This window comes from Choristoneura fumiferana, chromosome 24, assembly GCF_025370935.1.
Source record: "Choristoneura fumiferana chromosome 24, NRCan_CFum_1, whole genome shotgun sequence".
In the NCBI taxonomy this organism is placed as follows: domain Eukaryota; kingdom Metazoa; phylum Arthropoda; class Insecta; order Lepidoptera; family Tortricidae; genus Choristoneura; species Choristoneura fumiferana.
In genome coordinates this window covers 13871673-13887168 of record NC_133495.1, presented here as the reverse complement: position 1 = coordinate 13887168, position 15496 = coordinate 13871673, and the positions used below count along the sequence as shown (strand labels likewise).

The window sequence follows — 15496 nt, the reverse complement described above, 5'->3', positions numbered from 1 at the left end:
AGTCGTTTCTGAACATATAATAGGGAAGTTATGATATGCATGTAGATAAACGTTATAGGTAGAGATGATACCATAAGACAGCGATAACACCGCGATGTCCGATACACTGAAGAGTTTTGAGAAGTTTTAAATTCAAGTTTTTTAACAATGTTAGGTACAAAACAAAAATAAGTAGCACAGTTCGATCACAATGTATACACAACTTACTATTAACTATTCTGTGGTTACGCGAGTAAAATCTAAGCTTGCAAGCTTGCATTTAAGACCCCATAGTTACAGATGACCTCTATTAGGTAGGTATATGTCATTCAGACGTAGTTCAATTCAATTCAAGGAAAAGTGGCTCCATCAATTTTTTGATGATTCTGCCAGTGTCGAGGTTGACAGAGACACGGTGGGTAGGTGGACGACTTGTTTGATAATCAGCCAGTTTTCGGTGGGATAACTACCAGTTACTATCTGAAATGAGGATACGATACACTAGGTTGAACTAAACAATAAATACATGAAATAATTAGATGATGAGATACAGTAAGCTAAGATATGACAGTTCACTACAGGTAGTAAAACATTGAAACAAGAATGAACATAAAAAAAAAAAAAGACTACATTTATTTTATTTTTAGTCAAAAAATTGTCTAAAATTTCACAAAATGGAGAGAACACTAAAGTTAGGAGAAAATTAATATTAATAGGACGAATAACATCACGAGGGAGGATACTATATAAAGGAACACAGACGTAGTTGTGTTGCTCGATTTTAGCGGAGAATCAACTTCATTGGTATGTCAACGGACATTATAAAGTAAATCTTGATACATGCAAAACTATGAAGTTTCTGAGTATTAACAATATGAATCATGGACAAAAATGCAATGCTTAGGTAGGTACTTGTTGCGTGCGATAGGTAGCATTTTTTTTTCAATGGTGGACATTAACAATAATCAGGAACTTTCATAGTTGTGCAATGTATCATGATTGACTTCTTAGCGGCGGCACTATAGTTCATTCAGCCGTGTTTTAGTAAATGGCTCGATGTTGCCAGGTGGCATATCAGTCCGCGACGTGTCCTCCATGAACGCGTCGTTCTCCGAGCGTCTCCCCAACGCCTCCCTCCTGAAGACTGATGATGAATGGAAGAACATTAATACCATGCTCAATTGCATACTCAGTATGGTGGAGAAGACGAAGCGGGCACTCGCGATACTGCAGCAGAGGGGTCAGCCAGGTTAGTGTCGAACTTCTTGAGTTTGTAACAGCGCCACCTAGTATGGAATAGCTGAACTCTTTCGACACATGAGGAGCTAATTGGAGTTTTTTGTGAAATATTTAGCTGGGTAACCTCAAAAGGAGGGTCGTGGTTTTGAGCCCTGACTCGCCAACTCTGAGTTTTTAGAATTTACGTTCGAAATTACATTTGAAAGTTACCATGAAGGCAAATATCTTATGAAGATCTTATTGTCCCTTGGCTGTTACCCACTCCGGGCTTGTTTTCAGTACGGCACAAGGTGGCTGCAGTATTCAAATAGGAAACAAACAGATACTTTCATTCACTCATTCAATCTATTCGTGCCAGCTCTAGTGAATCGACCTGTAGACATCTCAATCCTGCTCTTCACGTTGTTTTATCATTGTCCATTAGTTCCATTAGTGCAAGGTCCACTGTTCTCCAGGCGTGGAGCCAGCAGAGAGCAGCGACATCAAGCGGGCAGCCAGCGAGATCATGGCGGCCGCTGTGCGACAGACCGAAGAGCGGGTAGCTGAGGTGCGCAGGCGCGCGGAAGATGCTGTCAACCAAGTGAGTGGCCAGGAAAAGAATCTCCTTCCCATACACTATTAATTTTAATAAGGTTTTTTTTTAACATTTTTAAAACAAGCTTTTTTGCCGATTGTACTTTTTTGACTGTACTTGCATTTGATTGTCGCCAAATGAGTCGTGTCGCAGAGCGCGCGTTGAAACAAAAGACGGTCGAATCGGCTCAGCTGCATGCCGGCGGTCACTCTAGCGGCCTGCAAAGAGATTTCATACAACTTTGCAGCCCGCTGGCCGGCAATGCGACCGTCTTTTGTTTCATTCAACGAGCATTCTGCGACACGGCGCACCCCCCCACCCAGCTCCACCGCCTGCAGCCGCCGCGCCAGCAGCCGCCAGCTCGACACGCACGCACACAACAGGCAAAGCACTATAACTACAAGCCCCGGCCGGAACGTGGGGTTGCCGGCCTCGCATCCCTATCCGGCCTCGCTGCGCTCGGCCGTTTATATCTGCTTGGCCGGCAACCCCCTACTTCCCGGCCTCTACAGTAATGTACTATTCTTAACCCCGAAAGATGATGTTCAGGTGAAGCGACAAGCGCTGGTGGAGTTGCAGCGAGCGGTGGGAGCAGCGGAGGCGCGCGCGCTGGAGTTAGTAGCGGCCGAGCGCAAGGAGCGGCGCAGCCCGCCGCCGCCCGCCTCGCCGCCGCACCAGCAGACTGTGAGTAGTGTGGTACCAGTAGTAGCAGTAGGTATCAGTGAAGCACAGAGGAGTGATGCGATATGTGCTGGTGAGCTGTTGCAGCAGCAGCAGACTGGATATATCAGTAGTGTTAAGTAATTAAATTAATTAAAATGTACATGTCTTTATTAGGATAAACATATAATAGAATGACAGTCCAAGTCATCAACAACTGTAACTAAGAAACCATTCAAATCAAATATGTGACACGCCTCCGCCGTGAATCAGAGGAGCAGGGAGTAGCTGGTCTAGGTGTCGGATCCACAGGAGTCCGCTGTCTGTCCTAATCTGGTAATGTAGCTGTCCGAGACGGCGGACTACAGTGCCAAACTCCCATTTGGTTTTCGATACCGAGTAGTCCCTTGCTTGGACTCTGGCTCCGGGACTGAACTCTCTCCCGTCTGTACCGTGTCGAGGCTGTCTGGGGGGTGGTTTAGGAACTGCTCTGATCTTAGCAGCCAATCTTGTTCGTATTTCCCTTCCGAACATAATAACATATGGAGAGTCTCCTGAGGAAGTTGGTGTAGCTCGAAGAACATGTTTCACTAAACGGATTTTCTGTGAGATATCGCCACTCTCCCCCTCTAATTTATGCAGTGCTCGTTTGGCAATCTGTACGAAACGTTCCGCTTGCCCGTTTGTAGCCGGGTGATACGGCGCAATTGTTTTATGTGCAATACCAGAGGTATGTAGGAAGTTTTCAAATTCTTGGGAGACAAATTGTCTCGCGTTATCTGATACTACTGTATAGGGTAATCCAAAAGTATCAAATAGTCCATCTAATTTCTGAATACAGAATGAGCTTGTCATCGTTTTAGTAGGAATAATTTCCACCCATTTTGAAAAGGCGTCCACTACAATAAAAAGTTGATAGCCAGATATAGGCCCTGCAAAATCAATATGAATTCTTTGCCAAGGACCCGTTGGATCTTCCCAATGATGTAGTGGGGCTTTAGGAGGTTCATTTTGGTGTAATCTGCAAGTTCGACATGATTTCACTTTAGTTTCGATATCTTTATCAATATTTTTCCAATATACGAAGCTACGAGCAAGAAGTTTCATTTTTAAAATCCCAATATGGCCAATGTGAAGTTCGTCTAAAATTTGTTGCTGTAATTTTCGAGGAATTATTACTCTTGTACCTTTTAGAATACAGTCATTTTGCAGTGTCAATTCGTTATCATTGTATCCTGATTCTCTAAGTGAATTTCCCGATTGTAGTGTTTGAAACAAGTTCCGTAGTTCGGGGTCTTCTTTTGTTTCTTTGGAAATAATTTCGGGTGAAATGTTTAATGTGTTTATCTGCCTTAGTTGAAATATGCCATGTTGGTCAATATTACTGTCGTTAACTTTTTCAACAGGAAATCGTGAGAGGTAGTCTGCATTGGAATGCTTTGAAGAACTTCTATATTCTATATTGTAGTCAAATCCAGATAGAAAATGTGCATAATGGAATAGCCTCATTGTACTCAATGTTGGTAAGGTTTGATGTGGATGGAAAATTGAAGTCAGTGGCTTGTGGTCTGTGATAAGGGTAAACTTGCGACCATAACAGTAGTGAAAGAATTTCTTTAATCCCCAGAATATAGCAGTTGCTTCTTTGTCGATTTGACTGTATTTCTTTTCACTATTAGTTAGAGATCTAGAGGCAAATGCTATTGGGCGATCTGAGCCATCCGGTAGTCTATGGCTAAGTACTGCACCCAGTCCTGTAGGTGACGCATCTGTTGCTAAAATTAATGGTTTTTTCTGATCGAAGTGTAATAAGACTCTTTCACTGAGTATTTCTGTTTTGACATTCTTGAAGCTTTCTTCGCATTTCGGAGACCAAATAAATTTTGTTCCTTTCTTCAGGAGTGCATTTAAAGGGCTTGTAATAGATGCAAGGTTAGGTATAAATTTATTATAGTAATTTGCCATACCCAAAAAGGTTCGTAATTCGTTTACATTCGTCGGACGTTGCGCGTTGAAAATTGCTTTGACTTTATCTTTATTCTTATGCAATCCGTTTTTGTCAATTGTATGTCCCAAGTAATTAATACTTCTTTTGAAAAAGTGACATTTTTCCTTATTAACTCGAAGGTTACTTTCTTTTAGTTTCTCCAAGACTTGTCTAAGCCTACAAAGTAGTTCTTCTTCTGTAGAGCCCTGTATAATAATATCATCGAAAAAGCATTTTACTCCATCTATACCAAGTAATAATTGGTCCATAAACTTTTGCCAAAGGCTAGGGGCAACTTTAACTCCAAACATGAGCCGGTTTACCTTAAAAGTACCTTTATGTGTGCTTAAGGTTTGTAATAAGGCACTTTCTTCATCCATTACCATGTTCAAGTATGCTTGTGTGATGTCTAAGGTACAGAACAGTTGCCCGCCATTCATTTCAGCTAAAATATCTTCAATTATTGGAATTGGGTATTGTTCGTCTTTTATAACTTTGTTTAAAGTAATCTTGTAGTCAGCACAAAGTCTGATGCTGCCGTTAGGTTTGACTATCGGAACGACAGGTGTGCCCCAGTCTGAGTGGTCTATCTTTGTAATAATTCCTAATTTTTCAAGGCGGTTTATTTCGTCATCTACTTTGGTTCGTAATGCGTAAGGAATTCTACGAGGTTTGATAAAGATCGGTTGTGAGTTTTCTGTAAGAGTGAGATGGCCTCGAATGTTTGGAATTTCGCCCAAATTTGAATTAAATACAGTGGAATCGTACTCTTCTAGTAATTTTTCTAGTTTCGGTGTGTTTTCACATTCTTGGACGGTTCTCATATCGGCAAGCGTGATGTTGAACTCTTTCATCCAGCTTCGGCCGAGGATAGGGTCAACATTCTTGTCTATTATGTATAATTTTCCGTAAAAAGTCTGATTTCCATAGGTGCATTTGACATATACCACACCAGTGGGTTTAAATACTTCACCTGTATAAGTTCTTAGCTTCATGTTAGTCGTGAAAACTTTCTTTTTAATGTTGAGTTTTTTATATTCTTTTAATGATATAGTAGAAAGTGTAGCACCAGTATCAAATTCCATATTGACTCTTGTACCTTCAATTTCAATTGGTATAATGTATTTGTCAGATATTTCACTTTTTACTAAGTTGATCTCCGCTGTGCTGTTGGCGCTGAGGCTGCTTGTAGAGTAATCCAGTAAGTTTGTGTTATTACTTCTACGTCCTTGTAAGCAGACTCGAGCTAAGTGGCCTTCTTTTTGACACTTGCGACACGTGCTTTTTATGGCGCCACATTCATTCGCTTTGTGATCGTTTTTACCACATCGATAACATTTGCCCTTCAGGTCTTTGATGGTTTGTGGATTTGAAGCGTATCTTGGTGCTTTCGATACTTTATTCATATTGTCAAAGGATGTATGACGGATTGATACAGACATGGTTGAATTTTCAGTTTTTCCCTTTTCCATCAACGTGGCGGTATCCACTAAATTAGAAAACAGTGTGGTTTCCTTCTGTTGTAATATTTTTGTACGAATATCTCCATCTTTTAATCCCCGTATGAACTGTAGTGATAAGAATGATTCAACTGTAGGTTTTTTGCAGTGTATACATTTGAATTCGCAATTTAGAGATAACTTTTTCAATTCTGACGCGTAGATTGCAATTGTTTCATCGGCTTGTTGTAAACGTGATATAAAATTATGTTGCGACGCCCATATGCTTGGTTTTGGGTCTATAAATTTATCCAAAATATCTGTAAGTTCTTCAAAAGTCTTATCGATCGGTTCTTCGGGAGAACACAGGTCATATAATCTTTCGTGGATATCTGGAGGTAAAGTAGACAGTAAGGTATAAACTTTCGTTTTAGGATGAGTGATGTTATTTAGTAGGATATAAACGGAAAGCCGCTTTATGAAATTTTTGAAAGTCTCTTTGGCTTGAAATGGTTGAAAATTAATTCTCGGTTGTGCCTCATGATGGGCATTCGTGACGGAGGTTACTTGAGTTATAGGAGGTATGTTACTTTCATTTTTGTATACATTTATCAATCGTAAAATTTTTGTACGTAACTTCGTATAAATCTCGTCAATCTCATACCTGTATGCCATTTCTACCTCAAGATCCTCCTCTTCCGTCTCCTCTTCTATTCGACATTGTATATTTTGTAAGCCATCGTAAGTATTTTGTAGTGTAAGAAGTCGGGTTTCTAGTTCTTCGTAAGTATGTAAGTTTTGTTCATCTTGAAATGCGTTGTACGTTTTAGTTAGTACACCGCGTAGGGTGGCACGCGCACGTTTGCCTTTCTTTAAATCAAACGACATCGTCGCCAATTTGTTAAGTAATTAAATTAATTAAAATGTACATGTCTTTATTAGGATAAACATATAATAGAATGACAGTCCAAGTCATCAACAACTGTAACTAAGAAACCATTCAAATCAAATATGTGAGTATGTGAGTAAGAATAGATATCGGAGAGACAAAGAAGAGTGATGCAATATGTGCTAGCGCTGCAAGCCGTCGCAGCAGCAAACTGTGAGTGTACCAGTAGTAACAGTAGGTATCAGTGAGGTATAGAGGAGTGACGCAATATGACTAATATGAGCCAGCGCTAGTGGGCCGCCGTAGCAGACTGTGAGTAGTGAGCGGCCGAGCAGCAGTAGGTATCAGTGAGGCACAGAGGAGTGATACAATACCTATGTGCAAGCACTGGTGAGCCGTCCCGCAAACTGTGAGTTTACCCGGGGGCACCATTAGGGGGCGGAAAAATACCATAAAAAAATTATGGTATGTGTGAAGTTCCCAATCCGCACTGGGCGCGAGTGGGAACTACAGCCCAAGTGTTCTCATTCTGAGAAAAGGACTGTGCCCAGCTGTGGGACGTGTATAGGCTGGGATGACGATGATAATTCCGTCCGATTACACCGGACCGATTAGAATGAGTACCCTAAATAAGAGGGACGCAAAATTTTCTTCCGCCCCAGGCGGCTGATACGCTACGCCACTGCTAGTTATGTCGTGCTCCAATAATGGTGTCTCTGTCAGCAGTGCTGCTGGAACTGCGGCCGCAAGGCGCAGGAGACGTGTTCTGGATGCAACGCGGCGCGCTACTGCGGCGCCTTCTGCCAACACAAGGACTGGGAGAGCCATCATCAGGTAACCATCAATCTTTAACTGTCCGATTTACAAAGATTTCAAACAAGGCAAGTGCAGCGTAAAATGTCCGTCAACGATATGGACGGATGACCAGTTGACGCCGCGGGCTCACTGGATGCCGCTTCCAACCGAAACAACTGCACTTCTCCACTCCATAGACCCCCTTGCCCCCATGGGGCGCCCGTGTCCAACAACGGACGCCCTGCGGCAGATACTTAATATGATGACAACGATGATGAAAGTGTAACAAATGCATGTGCTAGAGAGTGCGCTTGTGTGGATGTGATATTTGTAGCCTGCATAGTACAATCCGCACTTAGCCTTTCATTCGGAGAGGACGCCTTTGTCCGGAGTTAGTTGGTGAAAACGACTACTTTGTACTTAGGTCGGTTTAAATTCTGATTAAGCTGTAATTTCGCACACCTTCCGAATAGATAAATGACTTCTAAACGCACGTTCTATCGTTTGTAGTAGAAGAAGCTATCATCACGTCCGCTGATGATAGCTTGTATGGTTTGTGGCTACAGCTGGAGATGATACTTCATCAATTTAACCAGCTAACTATACATATTTACTCTTTCTAGGTGTGCAGCGGCCGAGATCAAAAGCCAACAGCGTTGCGTACCTCGCCTCCGGCCACACAACCTGCGCTGCCCAATCTTGCCAACCTGCCCAACTTGCCAAACCTGCCCAGCCTGCCCAAGCCCCTCACCAGGGCCACCACTCCTATAGCGCCGGCTGCCCCGGACAACAGACTGTCGTTAAGCAACCTGAATTCTGCAGAACGTCTTCATTCTAACCAGGTTTGATAAAGTTTCATGCATTTTTATAAGTACAAGGATTGACCACGGCAGTATGGGAGTTGGACCAAGTGTTGCTCAGACGGGTGACCCTATTTACCGGCCCGGACAGTACCGATACGATTTTTCGTGTATTTACACGCCCATACAAACTCATTTCAAACTGATCTGAGTTTCTATGGGCGTGTGCACGAAAAAACGGGTCGGTATTATCCGGGCCGGTAAATTGTGTCACCCGCTCAGACTAACACAGTGCACAGTGCTCCTTAGGCCAAAACTAGACTAAAGCGCTTTAAGATCTATCCCCAGGAATCACGAAAAAAACTTGCGTTAATTTTATTATGCCAAAACAGCTCGAACCCGTGCAATGATTTGCCCTCAAAGCTGACTAGGAAGCACACCTCTTGAGGAAATTCAGTCTATCACAAGTTAGAGTGTCTCATAAAATTTCCTTTTTCAGGATAGAAACCTGACATCTTCGAGCAATGACAGGATCGCCCTGGCCACTCTATCTACCGCCCAGGGCATCATCAGCGGAGTCGCGAAGAAATGACGCCTTAACAAGGATCTCGTGGCAAAGCTGCCTAGGAAGGTTAGGAGGTAGACTAACAGGGGTTGATTGAGACTAAATGTTGGTGGGGCGAGGATCATTAGTTACTTTAAGTTCGTTATACCGACAGATCCGCTAATGTAAGTTTTGCAATGCCTATTACAGTTCTACCCGCTTAATACGATCACGTTGGCCCTGCAATTTTAGGCCTGTTTTCATACATTTTTTCACAGTTAATACGACTCGCGTCCCGCTTAATACGCCATCTAAAACTATATTAATTATTATATTAGCCACCTTGCATCTCGTTCAATGTACCAACTTATGTATTCGGTTGAAAAAAATTGGGACTAACCATGTCGTTCTAATATTCACGTCTCCTCCTGTCCAGATACTTGTAAGTTTGTAGCCCTGACTAAGCGATCGGCTAATTGGTTCGTACGGTAAAGGACTTTTCTCAAAAATGTCCGTAAAAGTTGACATTATTCTTTACATATCAGAAAGTGAAGTGCATAGTTTATGGTCAGCGAAAAATTAAAAAGTTAAAAAGCTTGCAGGCGCGCTAGCTCGACAATAATAAATTAGCGCGCCTGCAATCAGTCACAACTTTTTTTTAAAGTTAAAAAGGCCATGGAAATGTTGGCACAAGTCGTATACAGCCAAATCTAATGGGCGGTATCAGATATTTTGTTGGAACTACGGACTTTTTTTATTGGGTCTGAAACAGCTTGTGGTGTTTTCGGTGGAAAATACAGCTGCAGTTTATTTTTAATGAAAAAAGGCGGGAAAGCATAAGAAAAATAATTGGAATAAAATTAAATGTTATGATATATTTTGAGAAAAAGTTTAGTCTGTTTCAGAATTAATCATCATTTTTGAGAAAAGCTTTATATTAGTCTCTGCTGGAATAGCAATTGCTGGCTTCGTATTAGTTAAACGGACTCGCAAGCTCGTCCGTTTAATACTCATACTCGGCCAGCAAAGCCCGAAACATATCGAGCTAAACTCGATTTAAGACGTGAGTGATCTGTTACAATATCAGTTAATAAAAAAACGGTGTATAACAGCTACGCTATAGCAACAAATTAGTAACATAATAGTCATAGTCAGAATACCACCAACGGGACTTATCACGCTAAAAATACAAACTGAAATATAGATGCACAGAAAAACCAGAAAAATAAGACCAGCAGACTGGGAATCGAACCCAGGTCCTCGGTATTCCGTACCGCGTGCTATACCGCTACACAACTGCTGGTCAACGGTACAGACACGAATTTCCCCTATGCACCTCATACCTCAGCTTGTTTGTTTCTTATTTAGCCACTTAAGCAGTGACGCTAGCGACATCTATATACCGTAGCCCTCATCGAGAAACTTTCGGCACTCTATTGGAACGATTGAAACCAACCGCTCACCCGGACAAAAGATGTCGTTACTAAGCAATCAAATAAATAATAAATAATAATAATTTTCAAAGTAAAAGTAAAAATTTGGAATTGAAATAAAAAATACAAAAAGATTCCAAAAACCAATCTTCACATTACAGTGGCCGTGGTCACGATTAGACACTCACTATGAGTGAAAACCACGAAAGTTTAAAATGTTATGTTATAACATAATAGTCTCCTAACACCTCTTGGCTTGGCTGTACATAAACATATCTCACATTAAGTAAATGTTAAGCTCCTGTAAATAAGATTTAAGGTTTTAGATAGGCTGTCTTTGTAAATAAATTGTGAGTGTGGAGTATATAAAATTTAATTACCTACTACTCAAAAGAAAACAAGGGTCATATGAGTTTCATCGATTTTTTTGCGATTTGTTTGTTTACTTAAAGGAGCGGCCACACCGCTGCTTAAAAAACGGTGACGGTACGGAATCGCAGTGACGCATCGTATGCGCACCGTTTTTATCGCATGCCCTCCACACTGCTGCTCAAAATACGCAGACGGTGCGGAATCGCAGTGACGTGCCGTAAACGTCGCGACTTTTGGTGGAGAGCATGCGGTTAAAGTACAATAAGCTGGAGGAAGTCTAGAAATAAGTACAAATGTTATAGAAATACATCCGATTTTTATATTTCCTTCTTTTTAAGTGTTGCATTTAATTTATGATATTTTAACTAATTTTAGTTTTCTATCTTAACCAAAGATATTAATTGCAACTTATTGTAATACTATGTAAACCGGTTAAGTGCCATAATTAATGTTTTAATTGTTTTTTGTACATATCGATTATAAATCATCATTTAGATGTTGTTGCACGAAATTATAAGAATCATACACAATTTTATATTCAAATAGTACCTACTTAGATGTAATACACTATCCTACACAGAATAATTGGTTTATGGTTTTAAGATTCAGTTATATTTAATTATAAAAAAGCAGTTTTAATAATTGACAGTGTATCGTTTAATAATCAATCCTTTTCATACAAACGGCAATAATGCCAATTAATTTTGACCAAAATATCCGATTTGTCATCATTCTAGGTGGTTACTGACTTAGACAGACAAAATAATAAAAATGTTTTTTATTTCTTATTGGTTGTGCTGTTTGAGCTTCCTTTATACCAAATTTCAAGTTTCTGGGTCAACTGGAAGTATATATATGTACCCTGTTTTTCGGTTTACGGCAATTTGTAAGGAAACGCATTATCTGGGGGCACGGCAGTGGCCGCGCCAAGTCGAGCAAAAAGCGGCACGGCCGTACCTACCATCCTTTACTCGAAGCACTTCAGGCCATTTTCGACCTATATTATATCCGAATATCCGATGTGAAATAAATTATCTGTGGGTGTACAGTAAGAGTAGCGCGGACCGTTAATTTCTGTGCATCAATCAGCGCTTACACTTGCCACCACCCGCTCCGCGCATCGTTCAGTCCCCCGCGATACCTTATTTTGTACATCGCATTAAAAATCACCGCTACACTTGAGTGCCGCGGGCTCTAATAATATTTTAACTGGTATCTTATGTATAAGTATTTAGTCACCTCTGAAAACTTTGCATATCTTTACACTTTAGTACCTTGTCATTGTATGCCTTCTGACAATTTTATACAAAAGTTCAAACATGAATTGACAGCGACAAGGTGCTAAAGTTTAAAGATATCATTGACATTGACTGTACATCACCTGTTCGTAGAATTATGTTCAAAAAGCAAATGGCCATATCGTCGTATCCTACGATAAGAGCCACAATTACAAAATGCTCACTTTTCAGGAGAAGCATTTTTGTGTTTCTTTCAAAATATAAGTAGTGAATTGATAATTTTGCAATTAAATAATGTGTATTAGGGTTCTAGGGTTCCGTTAAAACAAAATTTATGTTCTTAATGATACATTATAGATAGATTTTGTCCTTTAAATCCTTTTTCGCCGGACTAAATGAGTTTTAAGGGGCCATAAGCTACATTGTGCCTTTTATCGTCGAAAAATTCGAGGCCACAACTACCATTAGGACCAAATTGTAGTTGTTAAAATATTTGCGTTTCAACATTTTTTTAATTTTAGTATTTTCTTGTAATACAGAAAGAAGTGGCAAATAAGAAAAATATTTTATTTTTATTTTCTAAGATTTTTAAATCATAAAGCGTAGGTACGTAGCCACAGTGATTCTCTAAAATAAAACAAGTCCCATTTAAGGAAGCATAAGTGAAACTAAAAAAAAAAATCATACTTAAAATAAATATTTAACTTCTGAAACTCAAAATATTCTCTACGCTCTTAATATAAAAATAAAATTGCACATTATTATTTACTCAGTCTTCAGTACTCATTGGGGATCTTTTTTATTCTTTCTCATCGTCTGTATCACCCGCAGTAGCAACACCTCCTTTCTCATGAGGTAACGTTGTAAAAAGTCATGAAATCCTTCAGGGTTTTTTTTATTTTATTTTTTGATTGATACAAAGATACTTGTCTTTATTCACTTTTATAGGGTCCGTGCTTACTCTTGCAATATTTGTAACTACACTCCTTGTCCCTCTATTCGCCTTTTATTATATAAGTCGTTATTGTTTTCTAGTCGTCGCGAAAATCGTAACTAAGTATATTAATTGGTACTAGGGACCAAATATTGGACAGTGTAAGTAAGAAAATAAAGATTAACTACATTCTTTAAAGACAACGTTTCATTATTTCTTAATGTGGTGAAAGTTTTTTTTGACATTCATAAGTGCTTGTTATAGCCTAAATTGAATAAAGATATTTTGACTTTGACTGAATATTTACAGACTGTTACCGACAACAATAGCGGGCTTGATGTTTAAGCAAACCAAGTTAATCGCAGCGCAGATTTTTGTCAGAGCTACAACACATAAATAGAAGACAAAATGATGAAGACTGAATTTTAAATAAAACTCAGATGCATTAAAAAGCAGTAGCCATCATTGTACAAATTAAACGAAAAAATAAAATGTTGGTGATATAATTTTGGAAACTTTCCCGGAGTCACACCGAAGTTTTTGTCAACTTGAAAACCTTCAACTTCTCGCTACTAACCTATACCTACTGAATTATTTTTGCATAATGTCATCGTCGAAGAAAAAATTACGAATTAATTTCTTCTCTCTGCATAACTATATCATCTAGAACTTCATCGTTCTTTTTGTTTTCTACAAGGATAAAATTTTCATTCTGACACGGAATTGAGCTAAACTCCAAAATTGTCTTTTAATCATTGCACATTCTACATTTTCGCCAGTTTTTTCTTCGGTGATGTCATCAGGCGAAAACAATTCAGCAGTAGCAGAAAGTTAAACTTTTTCAAGTTGAAGAAAACTTCGGTGTTGCTCCTGGAAAGTTTTCAAAATTATATCACCAATATTTTTTTCGTTTTATTTAAAATTCGGTCTTCATCAATTTGTCTTCTATTTATGTGTTGTAGCTTTGAAAAAAATCTGCGATTAATTTGGTTTGTTTCAACATCAAACCCGCTGTGTTGTCTGTGACGGTCTGTAAATAATAAGAAATACTGAAACGATGTCTTTAAAAAAATATGCTTAGGTAATCTTTATTTTCTTAACTTAGGTACACTGTCTAAATATGGTCCCGATTGTTAAACAAATAATCTAGATCTTGTTCTTTTCAGGTTCTACTTGAGACTTCTCGTTTTATTTTTTCTGTAAATATAAATTAAAAGCACAGGCAAAACATTATATAATAAAAAACAGTCACAGAAACCATGCCGAATTTTATAAGAAACATAAGAGAATAATATTCTAGCCTATTGGCCGACTGACAAGAAATTAGAAGGTAAAGTAAATAGATAATAATGCCAAAATATACAGCGAAAAAGGCCTCAAGTGCCATAAGAACCAAAAATCAGACATGTAAAATCACACCTTCCAAATAATTATTGTTATCAAAAAGCAATTATGTTCATTCTATGAAGCCGAAATGTTAGTAAACTGCCCAAATATATCTTTAAAAAGCGAATATTTGAGCAATAATTCAACAAAACATAATTCGTCCATAGAAAAAGGACACTACCGCAATTGTGGCCACACATTTGCTATACAAATAATATTGAGCTATTACGCGATAGAAGACCGCAGTAGCCGTTCGGGCTTTATTCTAGGTAATATTAACTACTTCATTAAATTGTGTGAATTTCTTCATTAAACTATGTAAATATATAAATAAGTAACCTAAAAAAAAAAAAAATACAAAAGTAAACCTAAAATAAGTAATAAACAGAATCTGAATATTGAAAAAACTTTATAAATCAATTTCGCTAAATTTACTTGGTGTTTACTTCTTTTGTTCAGCGCCATCCTTTGTAACTATTTTCACTAGTGTAAGTCCTCGACGATTCGTTTTATGTTTTCATTGTCAATTAACGAAAAAATAGATGATCTTACAAATGAAATAAGCATTACGAATGCACGCCACTCTTCCGGCGCTGTCCGCCGAGTACCGCCGAAACGGCGCTTGCGCCCCTCGTCGCACCCGCGTGTCTCCTTTTTGCACGGCGAATAAGGACAGCAGCGTATTTCTGGCTTTACTCCGCGTTAGAAGTGAGACATACGTAATTGTGGCTTTTTAAAATTATTTTTACTATTTAATAAAAAAATATTAAAATTATAATTTAAGTTATAAACATGTATCTGATGTGTAGAATTCAATTTTACAATAAAAACTAAAAGCCCTTATGGTGATAGTGGCTCTTATCGTAGGATACGACATATTTAATTCCAATGATTAGTTAAGTAAAACGATTCCTTAAAATAATGTTGCAATATTAATATAAATTGTATTTAAATAAATTGATGTAAAAAAATTCGAATTTAATAAATGTAATGTATTAAGTAAATTTAGTGTATATTTCGGATCTGTTCACCTAACCAGTGGAATAAAAGAATGTTTCAAATCTTGACTTGGCTATTAATTTAACGATTTTATCCTATTAGGGCAGAGTTTCTTTAAGGTGCGGTCCACGGACCCCGTAGCATGTATATCAGGGGTCGCATTAGGTCAGTTTGTAAACATATTTATTAGGAAATTTCCAAAAAAAATATATGAAAGTGGTCCGTGAC

At 38.8% G+C, this 15496-nt stretch overlaps 1 protein-coding gene across 2 annotated transcripts in view; it reads left to right on the top strand.

Annotated features, from left to right (window-relative positions):
* The window catches only part of nvy (CBFA2/RUNX1 partner transcriptional co-repressor nervy), a 93904-nt gene extending 82493 nt beyond the window's left edge, over positions 1-11411 (top strand). The window contains exons 8-13 of one of the 2 annotated variants that reach the window (XM_074106224.1): positions 1046-1228; positions 1674-1798; positions 2342-2476; positions 7494-7601; positions 8186-8404; positions 8862-11411. In XM_074106224.1, the coding sequence (XP_073962325.1) occupies positions 1046-1228; positions 1674-1798; positions 2342-2476; positions 7494-7601; positions 8186-8404; positions 8862-8954 (863 nt within the window). In that variant the 3' untranslated portion in view covers positions 8955-11411. Of the gene's footprint in view, positions 1-1045; positions 1229-1673; positions 1799-2341; positions 2477-7490; positions 7602-8185; positions 8405-8861 lie in introns of both variants that reach the window. The other variant, XM_074106223.1, reaches the window with a different exon arrangement.
* The last annotated feature ends 4085 nt before the right edge of the window (positions 11412-15496 follow it).